At 38.8% G+C, this 20,451-nt stretch overlaps 2 protein-coding genes and 1 long non-coding RNA gene across 3 annotated transcripts in view; 1 reads left to right on the top strand and 2 right to left on the bottom strand.

The window, feature by feature from the left end:
• LOC134208247 (uncharacterized) overlaps positions 1-20,451 on the top strand; it is a 157,354-nt gene that overhangs the window by 21,487 nt on the left and 115,416 nt on the right. The window lies entirely within an intron of this gene.
• LOC134208246 (uncharacterized) overlaps positions 1-20,451 on the bottom strand; it is a 525,640-nt gene that overhangs the window by 389,802 nt on the left and 115,387 nt on the right. The gene's annotated exons all lie outside the window — the stretch shown is intronic.
• On the bottom strand, positions 47-6,951 carry LOC134208242 (uncharacterized). Its single transcript, XM_062684278.1, is given in 6 exon segments — positions 47-433; positions 1,106-1,166; positions 1,224-1,336; positions 1,339-1,641; positions 1,644-2,882; positions 6,816-6,951. Coding segments are annotated over 5 exon segments (1,992 nt in total). The 5' UTR covers positions 2,869-2,882; positions 6,816-6,951; the 3' UTR covers positions 47-143.

The following is a 20,451-nucleotide window of genomic DNA, read 5'->3' as shown; positions in this document are numbered from 1 at the left end:
GTTGTGGTTGTTTTACTAATTGGCGTGTATTATAATGAAACGTGTTAAATAATAATCTCTGCTGTAACTAATAGTAATCTCTCAAGTTCGGAAAATGTTAGAATTCATTTTACGTCTAACGTATGAGAAGCTTAACTAACCATCTATGATGCGGCCGGCACATGGTTCGAAATCGCTTCAATGACGCTCTGAACCAGACGCTGTTGTTTGCTTTTTCTAGTTGCCTTGGACTTAGATCCTGTTATCGGAATAATTTTGAAGAAGTAGGATTGCACCAACTCCAAAAACTTGGAGGTGCATTTCATATACATCAAATTATAAATGTAATGCACCGCCAACAACTCACCAACCGCGGTGATGACGTCGTTCGATCCCTCGGTGAGGCAAACTTGTTCCGCAAATACGTAGAATACGTGGCCATTATTGCCAAGATCTTGAAAGAAAAAGACAAAAGCGTTAATCAACAGCGGGTTGAGTTTCTTCACATTAAGTAACACCAGAGGCAAAGGAGGCTTATGGATTCTTGAGTAAGTTTTGGGAACAAAAAAGACAACACCGTCTTCGACCGGAGGTCATACAGACTGAACACTCAACACCTAGACAACGGACTGGACACACATATCACCCAGTGGACCGGTGGAGAATTTTTCGATCACGAAAAGTTTTCTCCTTACCGGGGCGGGATTCGAACCCACACTCCATAGCTCATGCGTCTAGACGATTGACGTCGCGAACCACACGGCCATCAGTAAATGTCACAAATTATAAAAAAAAATTAAATATATATACATTTTGCCATAACATTTACCTAATTTCTGACCAACAAAAGCCCAGTCTAAATTGCAATACTTTTATAATTTTTGTTTTCAAATTGTAAAAAGTTAATAGCAAAGATTTTGTTTAGATATGTTGACTTAAAATTTTAAAAACAAAGGGAAGGTCAATTACATTTGTTAAAACTTTTTCCATGCTACATACTATTTAAACATGTGTGTATTGCTGAAAATGGGCATTAAAGCATTAATTTTATTCATATTCCATTTATGATTATATTTATGGCAGCTAATATTCGTCATAACCACAAGTAACATGATCCGTTACATACCGACACAAACAAGCACCGGCCCGACACATTCTGTTGTTATTTCTGATGCCTTTGTTCCAAGCTAAAAATACAAAAATACTATAGTGGTTGGTAGTAACACATTATGCAAGAGACTTACTTCTTTCTGAATGATGAGTTCGTTGACATTTTCCCCGAGCAAAGAGCACAATGACGCAATGATGTCGTAGTCCGAAGGTGTATTATCCAGTCCGATTTTTGGTCGACTTTTCAAAAGTCAACAATTTTCGTTCGTTTACCCACAAATAGCTTCTCGAATGTGTCCATAGGCACGCCTGTTGCTTTCTCGAAATGGTAGCTTATAAGTTGTCGTCGGCGAAGAATGGGAAGACCAGTAACAATATCCTTAAGGTTCTTTGGTTCATCCAACCGAAATCGCACGTATGACTGAGAGACTGAGAGAAACTCATCGTTCAATACTTTCGGATCGTTTCTGACAAGTTTCCCTACGATGTCCTTGGAACAGTCTTTAGAAACCGCCGTCCAATACTCTTTGAGTGTGCCGGCTTTCACATTTTATTCCTACGAACCTCGGCGACTGAAAGCTTCGCATCCGGATCCTTGAAACGGTTCAAGTAAGAATTTCGGTTGATAAGTTTATGCTTCAATGCAACATGACTATTATGATTAATGCATCCATCATCGTCTATGAAATTTAGACCCGAGTATTTCGAGTGAACTTGCCGTGCAACTGATTCCATCGTACACGCTGATATTTCGGTATCAATGCAACGCATTTGATCGACGATATTATTCGTCAAAGTGGTCATATCAGATTTGGGGAACTGAACACCGCGAGGAATACTTTTGTCGGGATTTTGGTCTCGAAACTCTTGCAAACGATTCAACTGCCCAATAATATTGTCACCGATTTTCGTCCAATTCACACTGAAAGTACGAAATTTCATCTCTGTCGATGCGTGACGTTTTTCGCTTTTGGTGAGTTTTACATCTTCCTCTGCTACCGATCTTTTCACTGATGTGTTTGGTGATATGTTCTCTTCATCGGAAATGCCTTCAATCAATTCTTCCATTATTGATCCTTGCTTCATTACAACAGCCGAATCGCAATCTTGTATTTCTTCGACAATAACGGTCTCATCTTGCTCCACTTTACTGTTAAGTAAAGTTTCCAATGGGTTGATATACGGGAGTGATGACGTAGATGCTTGGTTACTGTCCGGCAAAAAGGCGACGAGATTTGATTGGCGTAGCACCATGAATGGATCAACGGATGTATGACCAGAACCAGAGTTCGATGAAATAGATAGTCGGTTGTCGTTGTACATAGCAGTATTATTATTAGGTCCCAGAGAAGACGGAACAGCGGTTACGCTACGATTGAGTGTTTGCTCCGGCGCACTAGATACGACGGCGACGATTTTTGGCATTTTAAAGGAAGTGACAGTCTGGAGCTGTGATGGTCGGTTGCCGTCGGGAATAATTGTGCTGAGATTTTGTGTTCGTAATACTAGAGAAGGATCAGAGGCGGTATAACAAGAATCAACCGTTTGTTCCGGCGCACCAGATACGACGGTGACGATTCTTGGCAGTTGAACTGGGACCACGTCTTGAAGCGATGACGGGCGGTTGCCATCTGACATAATGCTGCTGAGATTTTGTCCGTGTAGTGCCAGAGAAGGATTCCCGGCAGTATGGCCATTGTCAACCACTTGCTCTGGAAAACCAGATACCATGGCGACAATGTTTGGTGTTTCTGCATTTACGTTGTTCATACTGTCCATGTCATGATCGTCAGCTGAAATTTAATAAATACAGATAATAAATAATATATTTATTTTAGAGAGACTGATGAAAAAGTCATTTTTCTTAATTCTAGATACGTTTTTGCACCTCTCTCTCTAACCTTTGTTAGGAAATAACATATGCTCATAAATAGGCCAAACCAGTCATCAATACTGAATTTTCGAAACGACTTAGGGGTCGTGCACTTATTACGTAAGCATTTTTTCTGGATTTTTCAACCCCCCTTCCCTCATGTAAGATTTTTTTCATACAAATGATTTTTTTTATTTATATGGTGCGTATCATATTTGCAGACTTAAGCAAATTTTGAAAAGTAATATAGGTAAAGTTGCGCAAAAAGGATCTGCTAACACTGATTCTGAATTATGCTCATGTTTAGAGGCCCCTGAATAAGAGAAACGCGGATAGGTATGTGCCGCCTATCGAACCGTCAAAAAACAGCAGCCAATCGAGCAGGAGACCTGTCAAGCAGCCAAAATTTTGCTCAAATACTGAAAACGGCCAAATTCGATTTTATGCCATTTCTAAGTAAACAAAATTGAATGTATTTTACATTAGTTTGCAGTAATATATGCAAGTCATTTATAGAATATGAAATGAAATTCCATTGTTCATTGGATTCTATTGTTATGTGATGTGCACACATAAAATAGAGTATTGTGAGACTTTATCTACATAAACAATTTCATCCTTTTCATGTGTTGTTCTTTGATGAAGAAGATTGAATGCAGTGTTGGCAGAGTCATAGTTTCTATCCGCGTTTCTCTTATTCAGGCCTTCTTCTTCTTCTTGGCATTACATCCCCAAACTGGGACAGAGCCGCCTCGCAGCTTAGTGTTCATTAAGCACTTCCACAGTTATTAACTGCGAGGTTTCTAAGCCAGGTTACCGTTTTTGCATTCGTATATCATGAGGCTAACACGATGATACTTTTATGCCCAGGGTAGTCGAGACAATTTCCAATCCGAAAATTGCCTAGACCGGCACCGGGAATCGAACCCAGCCACCCTCAGCATGGTCTTGCTTTGTAACCGCGCATCTTACCGCACGGCTAAGGAGGGCCCTCTACTCATGTTATTATTTTGGGAACTTCCAATTTTGCTCAATCCTTCAAGTTACTTTAGAACGTTAATTTCGTGCGTGCGATGCGCTCAAAATCCGCCTACAGAATGACTGCTTTTCTTCGCAGAGTCCGACCTTCTTGCAAGTTAAACGGAAACCAACACTCATACATGTATGGTCCGCTGTACACCCTTTATTATCAATCTCTTTCTGTCCTACGTAGCGGTGACAATCGCAGTGCTTGCATCCGAAAATCAACACACACATTTCTAGATTGCCTTGAGAATAGGTCGTATGTGCAAAAGAGAGACTCTCTTTGTTCACGCTCTCTTTCGCTTGTACATAAGTTAGTTTTGCATATTTTGCCATATTTTCACTTCAGAACGATAGACAAAGTTATAATTTTTCATTTCGTTCATTTATTTTCTACATCATCAATCATCGTCATCATTATACTGGTTCGAAACTAGTTCGACAACCGTATGGATCCAAAATTTATACTAGAATAAATAAACACATTTTTTATTAAAAACTCAATGCTTACTATTTATACCACATGCTCTTTTAAAGCTTTTTAATTCATTGCCAAAGTTGTCTACAAACTGCAAACAAGTGAGCTTCTTGTTGCTACTTTATTGGGTGGTGTATGTTGAAATGTTTTTATTAGCTGTTACAAATTTCATACATTTTATTTTATTGCGTTTAAATTCGCCATAATAATTATACGGCGATAGCAATACTGTCGGAGCTAATGTCGGAACGTCTGTGCGCAATTTGTACGACTGTTATACGGTACAACTTGCCCACAGACGGTCCAACTTGACTCAGACCGAACCAAATTTCCTGGGGGCGGAGTCAAAGTTGAACAACATGTCGGACCGAGTGTGGGGCCCCTTATAGACTCTGACTAAAACCCGGCCATCAATTGAGCAATACATCGGGAGGAAGCTATCAAGAGTATTCAAAGAAAATTTAAAACACATGCGCAAGCCGCAACGACCTCAGAAATCGGTCCCGGTCGCTAACTCGCTGCTAACTCGTTTCCTGACAGAGTATACGCGACGAGCAATGCGACGCGACGCGACTCGATTAAAAGAAGAACAATCATTATCAATGACCTGTCAAATTGCACTATCGCGTCGCGTCGCATTGCATGTCGCGTTTACTCTGCCTCAGAGCATAAAATATTCATCTTCATGAACCTACTCCGGTCCGATTTTTGACGAACATCGCATGATTATTCAAAACATATAATGACATACTCAGACTAGAGATAATTTAACAATTTGTATGTGGTGTGATACATCAATTTTTTTGTTAAATATCTTGGCTTTCATATCAATTTTTCGCAAATTTCATATCAATTTGTCCATTTCGAAACATGTGCTGTGCAAATGCACAGCCAAGATATTTAACAAAAAATGGTTTTCGTACGGCCGAGTTGCCGAATAATATGCAATTAATGGTAAATCAATGTTAATAGTAGAATTCAACAAGGGGCTTCCAAAGCCATGCGGTAAAATGCGGGGCTACAAAGCAAGACCATGCTGAAGGTGGCTGGGTTCCATTCCCGGTCCGGTCTAGGAAATTTTCAGGTTGAACATTTTCTTGACTTTCCTGGTCATAAAAGTATCATCGTGTTAGCCTCATGACAGTTAATAACTGCGAGGTGCGGAATCAACACTCAGCTGCGAGACGACAATGTCACAGAGGATATGTAATACAAATTAGAAGAAGTAGAAGAAGAAGTAGAACTCATCAATATTCTGAGTAAAGTGGCATTATTCCAATACAGTCAACTATAGCTCGATGGACTAAACTCGTAGCCCATCTAGTAAAAAAACTTTCGTTTGTTGGGTTAAGATTTCATCTGTCAACTCAGCGAATACAATATAACGTAATTTTGGCCAGATCCTATCGATCCAATAAAATGAAATACAATTTCTCGTTGAATGCAACGTGTTGCAAAAAAAAATTCAGGTGAGGGCGAGTGCTTTAAAATGGGCAAGACTTTTTTGACGTAAGACAAATTATTTTTGTCATTACTTTCGATCCCATAGTCCGATCAGGCCAGTTTTTATTAGAAAACAATGTCATTTTTATTAGAAAACAAATCAGTTAAAGATGAATGCCCAAAAATTGGGCGAGACTGCGCACACACAGACATCACCTCAATTTCTTCGAATTGAGTTGATCGGTGTATAACACTATACTTTATACAAGAAAGGAAAAAAACTAAGTGCAGCTGAGAGAAAACTCGAACGGCGTAAGCAACGGGAGTAGGTACTTTCGGAGGTAGAGGAAAGCTTTGCCAGAAACGACACGCGTGGGATCTTCAAAACGACATACGCAAGAAGAGTGCACCAGCGCCAGTCATGAGGGTAGAGGGAGTTATTGAAAAACGGCCAATCGGTCAGAAAAGACACAATCAGAATCGGGACGATGGACAATCACTGGAGTCACCAACGCTAGACAAAGTGAACAAGATTTTTCGAGAGCTGGGAAGCTCGAAAACCCATCGAGCTTCTCAAAGTTGGGAGTGACCGGCGATCGAAAAAATCTACCAAGTGATTGAAATTATTTGGGAGAAGAAATGCCTTCGAGCTGGATTGATGGCCTCATACGTGCTTAGAGATATCTTTTCAGTATTATTATAAGTAAATTAGTATGCATGAGCTGATCAGCTTATATATAATTCGCGTCGAGTTCGAAAATTCATCAAGTTTAGTATAGTTCACCATGTTATTAAACTGTGACGGATTATATCACGGAATTTATGATTATCACGTATAACACATCCCAAAATAGACAAAATTTACATTTTAGTCATCGTTCATTCTGGTTAATTATTTTGGTTACGTACCCTATTTATTGTATACATTAGAATGCATCCAAATAACCGAAGGGGGGCTTTATCCGTTCTATCAAATGCCACAAAAACAATTGAAATGAAGATAATTCCCGACTTCCATACGCTTCCACCAAAATTATGTTCAACGCTTCGTTTGATAGGCGTTTAGTCCACGGGACTGACACTTGTATACCTCCACCACAGTTTGTTTCGTAGTCAACATAGAAAATTCCGCACTGACAGCCATAAGGATAAACACGGGAAGAAAAGAGATAGGTGCGATCCACACTGACAGTTCCATAAACGAAAAGCAGAAGAAAGGAGACTGCATCTATACTACGAAAACACAACCAAAACATCAGACCCCTGGTTTAGTCTATTTTTCTGGAGTGATAGAGAATATTTCGGGTGTCAAGCTTGCGAAAAATTCGTTCCTTTCGATCACAACCGACACAACACAAACTAGTGATTCTTGTTTACGTCCCGCAATCGTGACCACCCACCGTCGTGACGTGCTTCAATTTAACGAAACATTTTGACAACATACACGGTAAAAAAACTAAGGCACCAACATTTCAAAAAGGCGAAACTGCTTTTGTAATAGGCCTTTTCACGAGACGTTTAAACTCAGCTGGTTTAATCGTCAATTGACAGTTATTCTATGAAACTGACAGCCTCGGACTTGCGGGCCTGTTCAGCGGTTGTAAACAAGTGCAGCCTCGGCAGTGTCACATGAAAAGGCCCAAGGCCTGTATATTGGGCTGTTTACATATGAGCTAGTTTTAGCGGACAATGTACTATCCGACAATACTAGCGCGAAATTAGCATAATGTAAACACAATTAGCTGATGACAATTCCTGTTTACATTATGCTAATACCGCGCTGTATTGTCGGATATATTGTCCGCTAGAACTAACGAATATGTAAACGGGCCATATATGAGCTAGTTCTAGCGGACAATGCACTATTCGACAATACTAGCGCGATATTAGCATAATGTAAACAGAAATTGTCATCTGCTAATAGTGCTTACATTATGCTAATATCACGCTAGTATTGTCGAATAGTGCATTGTCCGCTAATGTCCAATAATGGCCAGTTTACATATTCACTAGTTCTAGCGGACAATGCACTATCCGACAATACTAGCGCAATATTAGCACAATGTAAATGCTTATTATGGGCCGTTTACATATTCGCTAGTTCTAGCAGACAATGCACTATCCGACAATACTAGCGCGAAATTAGCATAATGTAAACACAATTAGCCGATGACAATTCTTGTTTACATTGTGCTAATATCGCGCTAGTATTGTCGGCTAGTGCATTGTCCGCTAGAACTAGCTTATATGTAAACGGGTCAGAGCTTCTCACGTCGCTGGGAGCTAATTTGTGCTCCCCTACGCAATCCAACACCATTTATAGCCCATTTACATATTCGCTAGTTCTAGCAGATAATGCACTGTCCGACAATACTTGCGCGATATTAGCATAATGTAAACACTTATTAGAGAGGACCATTCCTGTTTACATTGTGCTAATATCGCGCTAGTATTGTGGGATAGTGCATTGTCCGCTAGAACTAGCGAATATGTAAACGGACCATTAATGGCCCGTTTACATATGAGCTAGTTCTAGCGGACAATGCACTATCCGACAATACTAGCACGAAATTAGCTTAATGTAAACGCTTCTTAGCGAGGACAATTCCTGTTTACATGATGCTAATATCGTGCTAGTATTGTCGGACAGTGCATTATCCGCTAGAACTAGCTCATATGTAAACGGGCCATAATGAAAGAAGGGCATTCTCCACTGCACTGCACTGAAAGAAATTTTCTAATTTTCTTCAGGTGGGAAAGAGATAGAGTAAATCCGTTCAATTATTATATGTTTCCACTAATCACGCAAAAAAAAAAATTGCAGTCGAAACTACCATTCCGAAGGTTATTTTAAGAACATGCACTGACGATTTTCAGCAGATAACAAACCCGTTTGATTTTACTGAGAGAGAGAAGCCAGCTCACTGACAGATCGTTTATTTACTATGTTTTCTTCTTCTTTATTTGTGTGGAAACCGAGCAAACTCAACAAATCAAAGTAACATTTCATAACGTCGGAAGTAACATTTTTCACTCCAATAAAAACTTGTTCGAATTAGCTGATTTTAATGGTTAAAAACTCCATAACGTACAACAAACCCGATTTCTCATAATACGGGATCATTCACATGAATAATTACGGGTTCAATTCACTGTAGCAGATATGAGAAAAGTTGCGAACATAAAGCGCTAAATAAATAATTTTGGTTACGACCATTTGAAGTTGCATCGCAGTGTTTACTTTTTCGGTTCGCAGTGACTGGATCGCGGTGACATTAGGATGAACGTAAATAAAGCGAGCTGTCTTCTCTCTCTCTCAGGATTTTACTATGCGCGCAGTAAAAATCAACTGCCGTTGCGGAATGTTGTCACATGAACTGAAACAGTAAACTTCTTTTAAACCATGGTACAATTTTCTGAAATTTCAAGGTAATTTTAAAAACAGAGCGTAGTCTACAAAACAGTAGTTTTACAAAATTTCAGTCAAATTAACAACGGATTCAGGTAAATTCACTACTGGTTCAGCTCATGTAACAACATTCCGCCAGGATCACAGTTGATTTTTACTGCGCGTATAGTAAAATCAAACGGTTTTGTTATCTGCTGAAAATCGCAGGTACATATTCTTATAATAACTTAAAATAAGTAGTAGTATTTATCCACAGCAACATTTTTTTGCGTGTATGAATGATCGTAGTCTGAATAGACGAATCCAAGTAAAAATAAGAAGGAGACCCATGAAGGTGTTAACTTTGACAGATCCTACAGCACATCACAGGAAGATAATTTTAATATGCTTATAATAGATTCTAGACAATTTGTAATTAAAATCTAATTAATGTACGATACGGAAAAGGTACGGTTTGGACACATAAATAACATATTTGGAAGCTTATCTCAAATTTTTGTATTTTTTCTAAAAATGTATCTATCATACAGTTCGGAACTTTTTCCGTATCATTCATCAATCAGATTTTAATTACATTTTGTTTAGAATTTATTACAAGCATTTCAAAATTATCTTCCTATGCTGTGCTGTAGGATCTGTCAAAGTTAACACCGTCGTGTGTCTTCTTATTTTTACTTGGATTCTTCTATAGTTACCATAGTGAATTCATTGCTTCAAAGCATTATGTACGCATCAATCAGATTTCAATGACATTTTTGCTAGAATTTATAATAAGCATTTTAAAATGATCTCCGTATGCTGAGCCATGGGACTTTCGGTTGTCTTTTTTCTTATTTTGTATTCGTCTCAGCGCATCTACCTCCTAACGAAGCTGGACTAATAACATTATTTAATTTTGCAAGTACTTTAATCTCCCCTCTTCATTGGATTAAAATGTTCACGGGTACCTTTTTACCCATTAAAGGGTACTTTACTAGCACAGTGTTCTTTTTGACGAAAGTGGCTACAGCATAAATTATCAAAGTGACGTATCTTTATCCAGCTGAAACAGAACGTCATATTCAAAACATTTCCTACTCAAATTATAAAAATTTCATCACCTATAATGTATCTGAGATACAAGTACCTATAATACAAGTACCTACTAACAAAAATTTGAAGCAATGAAATTCACAAACTAAATGTTAAGCTATGGCCTTCTTTGAAATTGGCAGTGCAGGATTTGAACTATCTGTTCAGTGGTTGTAAACATATGCTCAGTCTCAGCAGTGTCACATGAAAAACCGATTACCTGTTATAAAAAACTATTTGAGTGATGTTTTTTTTTCTTCCCGCATAATCATGGACCATACGTAGACAGCATCTCTTATAATTGAAGAGAATAAGTGTGATTGTAGCGATGGTCTCACTAATAGTAGTTAACAATAAATGGACAGTCTCATATACTATTTCAACAGTAGCTCAGATGGTAAACGGCCAAACGACCATATGAGTAATAGGCGGTTAAGTATAATTAACATTTAAATCCGGTCGTTTTTTCGAACAAAATTTTCGATGTACCATACATCTGTTGGTAGATGTACAATTGAAGAACTATATAATTACACATCGACAGCACAGTTAGTGTTGATGTAGGGCTGGTATGGTGAATCCAGCTTAAAATTGTATGCTAACAATGAAGTGAATAGTGATAATATATCTTATGACGCATATGTAATTTTGATTGCATGGTATGTCGTTTTTCATTATGCGGGTTCTTGGTCTACAATATAGATAGTGGAATATATAGATGAGCGAAGATAAATCCACTGTCTCCAAACGAACTGTCAAACGTGTCTCCAAACGAGCATGACGTCACGATTTCAATGGAAACGTTAAGGGCTGTGACGTCATATGCGCGTGTGCACGGGCAAAAAAATCGACTCAGCCATGCTTTCGCTCATCTATAGATTCTACTATCTATAGTCTACAATACTTGCTTCGCAGATAAGTCGTTTTGAAAATTTGGTATTGATATCATGTTTACATCGTTTATATTATTAAATTTTACTACAACTGAACGAACGCCGCACCTTGTATGAATCACACATAAGTCAATAGTCAAAACAAGATTTGAACAGTGTTGCAGCAAACAATAATTTATTAGTAAAAAGTTATTAATAATACGACAAAAGTCAAAAATCTGTAAGGTAAGAACGATTTTCTGTTAAAGTGCTCTATCTCACAATCAATTATATCTTTTAACAGATCAAATCTACGATCAATTTTTGAATATATCCCACCAAACTGTCTGACGCAACGGCAGAAGTAATTGAAATTTGGAATAATAGGAATTGTACATGGGTAGGTAAAAATTCATTCTTGTTTTTAGTGATTCAATCGATGATTATCACAAAGCAAATTTTCTTGCACAATGTTACATACCGTTCGAAGCTCGATTATCGTTTGAGGTCTCGTATTGTAATTGGCTCCATGATTCGTCGGGTGCTAGCAGCATTAGCACATTGTCCTTGAAGAACTTCAAGGAGAGGTCTGTAGTTATTTGGCATCCATCAGTTTCTGTTACAATCCGGCTTATTGGCTTCCTTAGAATGTTTGATCCTTGGTAAAAGGAAAAGTGATATTATATTGCATAGTAACATTAATGCTAAATTATTTACCTTCTTCCAGTAAACTGTGGATACTTGTCGTAGTGGAAATTATAAATCGATGCATTCGTGATGAGTCACAAATTTTGAATCCAATTATTCCATCCATTTTCATGAGTTGTTGTTTTATTGGTTACTGGTTTTACTTTTTTCATGCCGTACTAGTTGATGAGTGGTATCGCGTGTTTTATGAACAAATACTCGTTGTTCGAATCGATAAATGAAATTATTGGTGTTCTATCGATGAGCTCTACAATATCGTATACCTCTGTCGCCAAACTTTCTGTATCAATTAACAACACGCCTTTCTCTTGTATATTACGTACCTTTCTTTTGTCGCCCAGGAAAATAATTCGATTTTCTGTGGGGTTATATATTAGTAACTCAATGCGTAATATGTAGAAGCATTCACCGAATCCGTCGTGATGTAGAAATACATAGGAATCTTTTTTATACGAATAACCCCGGAATGATGCTTCTTCGGCGAAAATATTTCCTTCGTCCAATAGTTTAAAATTATACAAAACTATTTTCCATTGTTCTGGAAGGTCAGAACAGTTTTCGATGTATTTTTCTACCAGAAATTCATTCTCGAACCGAATATTGCGTGTAGCTAGTAAAGCCTGGTAAAACTGGTGCTGCTCTGCACAATATTTAGTAACGTTTTTGAAATTGAGAGTACTGCGTAAAGCTCGTTTGAAAAAACTATGCTTTCGTTCGCAAAATAGTGTACAGTAACTCATTAACGGCCCAAGCAACTTAATGTATCTAGGGTAATGCACTGTGAAGTGATGCTTTGGTCGCAATGGAACATCAAACTGTTCCGACCTTATGCACAAATATTCATGAATAAGTGATATCAAAAAATTCACTTGATCATTTGAAACGACTGGAGCTGTAATTATGTCGGTAATCTCTTTGATTAAAAGCATCATCGTCATCAAATGGTTGTTTGTATTAATTGGTATGCTTATGAAAACAAAGGGTAAAACTTGAACTAAATGCCAAATGTCGCATGCTCTACCTTTAATGTTTTTTGACTTTCTTGTGAAATCGAACGATATCTTTGTTTTCAATTTCAGTTGTGAGCAGATCAAATTGATTTTAGCTTGTTGATAATTTGCCGATACGATTTTATCTTTAACCAATTTTTGGAAGATGAGAAATAAATCATGATTAACCCAGCCTTCGAATAGATCGTGGGCAATGCACGGAGCAGCTCCACTGTCGAAAATATGGAAAAATTTCAGCTCGTTCAAAACACAACCGGTTTTAACACCTCTATATGGAGTTTTTGAAGGTTGACCCGTGACGACAGCCACATCCTGCTCGTTCGACGCAGGAGTTCTCAAATCTGCCCTCATTGAAAAATCTTCCTCAAAAGAACTATGCTCTACATAACAAGTTCTGCAGAAAAATGAACTTCTCGAGCAATTTTCTGTTAGGCCCGCGAGCTGGTGTGCACCAAGTTGTCACCCATGGTGGTGAATACGGATCCGAAAACCCTTTCTTCAATTCCCCTCCTTTACCACAATTCCGGTTTCTTCTAGTTCTTTAATGTCCTCTACCAATCGTCGGAAAACTGTATTCGTGCCAAAGTATGAAAAATCTTTTGTTTTACACACAAGAATCAACTGAACATTGTCTGTTAGACAACGTTGATGAGGATCAAGATTTCCCAAAGCCATATAAACACAAAGTATCTTGTGGCGGCCTACTGCATTGCCTAAGCCATTTGCCACTACTTCAAGAGCATCTTGATATAGAAATATATTAATAGTTTTCTTTGAGAAAAATTCACTGTCTTTGAATTTCATTCCGTCAGTATAATCGGTTAAATACCCCGGAACTGCTACTTTTTCGCGAAATAGTGCTTTGTAGATTTGCTTGTCATTCAGCATCGTTTTCAAAGTGTCCAAAATTGGTATATAATGATACGTACATTTATTGTGATCATTATCGCGTTGCAAGGATATTTCTTCAGGTGGTATGTATGAAAAACTTCTCTGAAATATTTTTTCTCATGTGAGTTGTTCGGAATACTCCACCACAACCGAAAATTCGATCAAGGATATTTTCAGTTTTGATCAACCGAATCACCTCACGCTTAGCATTAATTTCTAGATTGAGCTCATCAGCAATTGAAGCACATTTTATTTCCCAAAACTTGCTTTGAGCAACAGTAACCTCTTCCAAGGCATTCACAATTTCTTGCACCACAGTTTCAGTCACATGATTTTGTGTAATTAACTTCAAGAACAAATTGCCAAACAACTTCTCAATAGCCTTTCTCATATCGCACAAAGATTTTTCTCTACTAGGATTATCTTGAACCATTTCCACCGACACGCCTTGCAGTGGGTACGAGGATTCAGCGCAAGGTTCCTCAATCTCGACGGATTTAACTGTTTTCTTCGCCGATGCCACCCGATGAAAATACATGTTATGTATTCTGAAACAATTAGATGTTGCGAAGGGTTTACGGGTACGGCAATTCAAGGGGCAGAAAATCGGTTCTCCGGCAGTGATATGCTCTGTAGCATGTTTGCATAACAATTTGAACACTGTCGTTCCAAAATCGCAACCGATCATGGAGCAATGAAATTGGTTCTCTCCTTGTTGAACAAAATGGCGTTGCCTAATGTGCTTTCGATAAGCAACAAAGGATTTAAAGTTCACTGCACAATCAAACACGCATCTGAATATTTTTAAATGCCGGTGAACGCGAATGTGTTTAAGATAAGCGGTGCAATTGTCGTACACTGCTTCACAAATGCACTTTATCGCCATTTTTTACCTTTTTTGAAAAACGTACCGCGACGCGACGTCTTGAACCGGCTGCGTTTGAAATTGAACTCATGGCAGATTTTTTTCATGCTTGCTTGAAGGCACCATCAATGTCAAAGAACATGTAAAATTACATCAAGCAGAACATAAAGTTCAATCAGGGATCTATTTTTACAGCATCGCACGCTTAGATTTAGGTTTATGACATATATTTGTTTACATTGACGTACAAATAAGTTGCCAGTCGTGTGGTACGAAATGAGGATATCAATTTTTCAAAATACATCAAAAGTCATGTAAAATTGAGTCTGGTTAATGATTACATCACCAAATATTAAGGTGTTTTGATAATTAGATTGCATGTAAAATTCAATATTTTTAAGAGTGTGAACAACCAGCAAAATGGAAGATTTAGGTTAGCGTGCCGCCGATGCAAAACTGAAAAAAATAAAGTGGTCCTAAAAACTAAATAGTGATGAACTAAGTAAAATTCCCCATCAAATAAAACCTGTTTCACATAAGCAGTTAATGATAAAATTAAAAAAAAAACGCTCTCGAAATTTTAGCAATAATTAAACACGTAGGCTTGCAGGCATTTGCTCAACTCGTTGAGCCAAATCAAACACCAGTCTTCTGCCTAAAAATCGATTTAAGAGTAAATTGGTACAACTCAATTGTAGGTATGAGAAACGCAAAATATTCGTTACAAAAAATAACAAAAGCCCAGCTGCTTTCGAACCTGTAATCCTAAAAACAAGATACCTACAACAAGACATAAAACAGCGGCCAATCGCGTTCGAAGCAGGCCTAAATTGTTATCGGTGTTAGCAGCATCAAGCACGGCAGACTGTAATAATAAAATCGAATTAAGTGATTGAATCATGGGAATAATAAAGTTAGCGTGACGAACTTTCCACCGTCAGAGCTTTGCTGATGTGATGTTGTTGTTGTTGTTGTTGTCGTTGTTCGAGAAAAAAAACTGGAAACACGAGAAAAAGGGTCCTCCTGTTTCAGCTCTTGTTCTTGTGTTGTTGTTTGTTGTACTAAGCCCACCCCTGAACAACGCCCCGAACGAGCGGAAAGAGTTTTTATGGGCTTGTCACCGAGGATAAACATGATTTTAATGGGCCTAACTCTGACTGGGCGGCTCCGGCGATGGGTCCCCCCCTTCATCGTTGGTTGGAGTCACAATTGTGTACGAGCGAAAGCCTTTTCAAACCCCACTCTTCAAAGTGTCGTCGTCGGTTTTATTGATTGGGTTCATTTGGGAGGAGCAGCTGGAGGGCTGGGATCGACAGATTGTGTAGATTTTATTGCCAACCCTGAGTAGGCAATTATTTCGATATTGGTTCGATCGTTTGCCGTGTGTTCGCTCTAACGAAATGGTCGTTGCCATAAACACTGGGGAAATGGGAGGCACCCAGATATTGGGAAGTAATCAATGGGGAATTATATTATTCAGAGCTTAGTCATTCGCAGTTATCATGGATTTCGTATGATAATCGGTTTTATCGAACCTCGCTGACGCTGAACGTGTTCGGCGAGGTGACAATGTGGCACAGGTATGGTTTCCACCAATTTAATATCACTTAAATTGATGATTAATTCCTAGAATACATTTTGGTCAATCTTTTCGTTTTTTCTGCGAAATTGTATTTTGATTCAAACATTAATTATCTCAACAACCTCATTGTATGATATATCTCTGCTCTCCTACTATAAGCAAACAATAGTTTACCCGGAGTACATTGTACATTGGTCCCCTCGGTAAAGTTAGAGACAATGTACATAACACTCGTCCGAATTTTTTGTTTAATTGTTCCTCAAATCTACATTTCCGACATGATTGTCGTAACGACCATCAAAAATCATACAAACGAGCGGTGACTGAACGAACTGCAAACACAACCGACTTTTCTAACGCTGGAGCTGCACCCCGAATGAGCTCTGGAATTTTAAAACATGTTTACATTTTACTCAAAATGTTGCTAACAACTTTTTGTTGTACCCCTCATTAATTTGTACTTTCGCAGCTCGTTCGAACTACGTTCCGGGTGGGTGGGTGCCGCCGGGTGTTGGTTGCTATTCGGCGTCATCGTTGTCTTCCTTCGAAGTATGCTCCTGCGAAGCAGTGTGTAGAACACAGTGCGAACATGAATCGATCCACCTACTGGGGAGGTTTAGAAGAGCAAGGTTCTGAGCACTCGGTTGTATTTGATTAATTTTCAAGAAATCAACCAACTTACCAATATGCACAGTACTTTTGCTAAGATGAATTACTAAGCTAAAACTACTGCCAGCATTTCCCTTAACCTTGTTCAACTTACTTACAAGGCTTACGGACCCAAACACCATCTTGGTACGCTCCACATCGATCAGCACAACACATCTGAGACATCATCTCCTCAACCTGCGTCGGATTCGAAATCAGGCAATACTCCCGCCTTATTTCCAACTCCTACGCTTCCACTGCTGCCTTCAATTCTGCCTTCAGTGGAACAGTGTAACAACTTGACAAACCTACACACCAAATTTCTATTTCATGTTTCAGCAATATGGTTTGCTGAACGCATTTCAGTAATTTATTTGTTTGCTGATTTACAGCATTTTTCAAGCATATTGCTGAAGTGCAGTTAAACCAATAACTGAATACCAGCAAACAGTTTCATTTCTACTGTCAATGATTATTTAATTCTACATTTTACTGAGAGCCAGCAAATATTTTTAATGTATACTGATAACCAGCAAATTTAATTGCTGAACACATATCAGCAATGAATCATTTGCTGGAAATCAGTAATTTGATCTTGCTGTCAACAAACGAAAATTTCGTGCCAGCCGCTTTTTACAAAGCGTTCCTGTTCGAGTAATATTTCGCATATTTTTAGTTTTCACACTTTCGTGGTCATGAGAGAAGTTTAAGTTCAGAGAAACAACCAACATCTTAGTAAATAATATTTTCACACCAAGGTAAAAAAAAATTCTACATCATTTCATAACATTTTTTTGTTCTCTGCAGATAAGAAAATGGCGATTGATTTGGTAGTTTCAACCTCAATCACACTGCAAGTTATATCATGGGCCTGCTACCTAGAATCCTCGACGCTAACAATATATACAAATTATTATTATGTGCAATAAATATGTACTATTATTTCAGACTAAGAGCGTTTATCACATTCTTTTAATTATGAAACAAACATAATTTTATTAATAACAATATTTATCAAATGCTGGAAATTCAGCAAAACTTTTTTGACGAAATAATGCTGGTTAACCAGCAATGCCGTTTTACTGATTATCAGCAAATGAGCTGTCATCCGTTTGAAAATAAGGTTTGCTGATTATATCCAGCATTTTATTTCGCTGGTTTTATTGCTGGATTTACAGCACGCAAAAAACCAGCAAAAAAATGCTGGTTTTCAGCGAATAAAAATTAGTGTGTAAAAATATTTACGAACAACTATTTATCCTGGACCATTATTGCCCTGCAAGAGGTCAACCGGGTTAAAATACAAGTGGATGTGTAAGGTATGTTCGAATATCCGGTACTCCGTTGCTGAGGTGGCCAATGCACTCGGGGAATTTTTTGCATCACTCGCACCAGTTAGTGGCTATCCAGCCGATTATCAACCTGGCCCTGACGCTCCAGAAGTTTCAAGTACCGCCGGACCTGCTAGGTTCTCCAATAAACCAAGCCTTTTCTTACGCCGAGCTTTCCCACAAAAATAGTACTCCTCGGTCTGATAAATCAAGCCTCGACCAATCAATCCTTTCCCGATGAGTGGCGCCTCAGTCATATTTTTCTGATTCCAAAAAAAAGAGAATCTCTTCCCACGGCATCGCTGATTACCGTCCTATGTATCGAAGGTCGTCGAGAGGTTGGTAAACCGTAGGCTGTGAGAAAAGCTTGAAACTATTTTAAATTTCTCATAACAGTGGTGAGTTGTAATTGATAGGGGGCGTGCCTTCGATAAGATTTCTCTTGGCGAAGGGTCTAAGTAGCGGAACCTTGTCATAATATTTTATTCCTTTTGAAAGTCATGAGATAAATCAAACGAAAACTGTATCGAAGCCGATACTGCATTACTTCTCGATAGCAATGAAGTAATTCGACATGCACTTATTTCGACACGGTTGTTTCATAAGGGCCAATATCGCAAACGTAAACAATGCCTTTTCCTGTAAATTCCTCAACAACTAGGACCTCTCCCAGCTAACAACCACTTGGAACTGGTGGCGCCCCACACCTTCTATCGAACGGAAGTGGAAAATACCGCCAGAAGTCTCTAATCCTCTGAAATCAGCAGAAGAAGTCAATGTTTACCTTTGCGACTTTCGCCCTTTTGAAACAACAATGTCGATTTGTTCTTCTTCATTAGCATTTATGCCCTCTTTGGTCGAGAATATTTCCATCCCAAAATTTCCTAAACAAGTACCGGGAATATAACTCAGCCACCCTCAGCATGGTCTTGCTTCGCAGCCGCGCATCTTACCGCACGGCTGAGAAGAGCACTTATACACTAAGAATATGAGCAACGCTGTAATAATGATGTAACAACTATAGACACTATAGGTTCCATAGACGAGTGCAGGCACGGTTGAGTCATTTCAATTAAGTGTTTTTTCCCCCTTTTTCGCAGTGTACCACGCGAATTTGACGTCACACACTCCGTTACGTTGCTTGGATTGCAATCGTGACATCATCCTCGTTTGGCTACACTCGCCTTCGCTCCAGCTCGTCTATGAAACCTATAGTGTCTATAGTAACAACTGGGCGCAAATGTGCACCTGAAAAAGAATAAAAACAAAAGTGATCTGTCGCATTCACCTACTCTTGCTTGCCCTCGTCTTCAGCATCCTTTAACAATCTTTAAATCCGAATACCGTTGATGGGAAATCGTATTTGGCTGCTCTGGCTTTTGCCTCCTCTATAACGGCCTATGCTTCTCTACGTGCCATAAGCCTCCGACAGGCTGCATCGGTATCAGGCCATTAGGCCAAATAAGCTTGATTGACTGCCCGTAGTTGCTACTCCATTATGACCAGATCAGCTGTTCTTGCACAGAGAACCAACAGATGTTTGCTTGGGACTAGCATTCATCTTCAATGTACAGTACTGGTGATCTCATTTGTTAGGTTTCACTGGCGCCTGCCACGTCAAAATGCAAGTCAATGTAGGGAAAGGGAAGGAAATGATGATGCAATCACTCGCCCACTGCAAGCCGAATATACCTCTGCACTTGCCACGAGTTCATGCGGAATTTGTTGGAATTTGGGTCAGGTTCGAGAAGCAGATGTTCGTCTGCTTATGTGACAGATAGGAGAAAGCAACTGATAGATTTTCTTATTGGATGTAGGAAACGAGCTTTTTCGTTCATTTGCAATTCTAGCAGCTACTACTAGAATACTCAAGTTGAGTATAGCAATGAAAATGGAAACAGAATGGAAGTCCATTACCAATTCTAGCGATTGCAAGAACATGAGAAATATTGAGAAAGATACTAAGTAGAAGAATGGAACGGACCTGGGATTGAACCCATGACCTCCTGCGTATGAGGCAGAAGCAGTAGCCATATGACTACCAAGCCCGTCCTAAAGGCCATTAGGCCAAATAAGAAGTGAAAAATAAGGAGTGAGAAGTCGAAGCTTCCTTTTTTCTTCTTTCTTCTCCTTTTTTTCACCTCTTCCTTACGTCTAT

Source organism: Armigeres subalbatus, chromosome 1 (genome assembly GCF_024139115.2).
Source record: "Armigeres subalbatus isolate Guangzhou_Male chromosome 1, GZ_Asu_2, whole genome shotgun sequence".
In the NCBI taxonomy this organism is placed as follows: domain Eukaryota; kingdom Metazoa; phylum Arthropoda; class Insecta; order Diptera; family Culicidae; genus Armigeres; species Armigeres subalbatus.
This window is presented reverse-complemented; position numbering and strand designations above follow the sequence as displayed.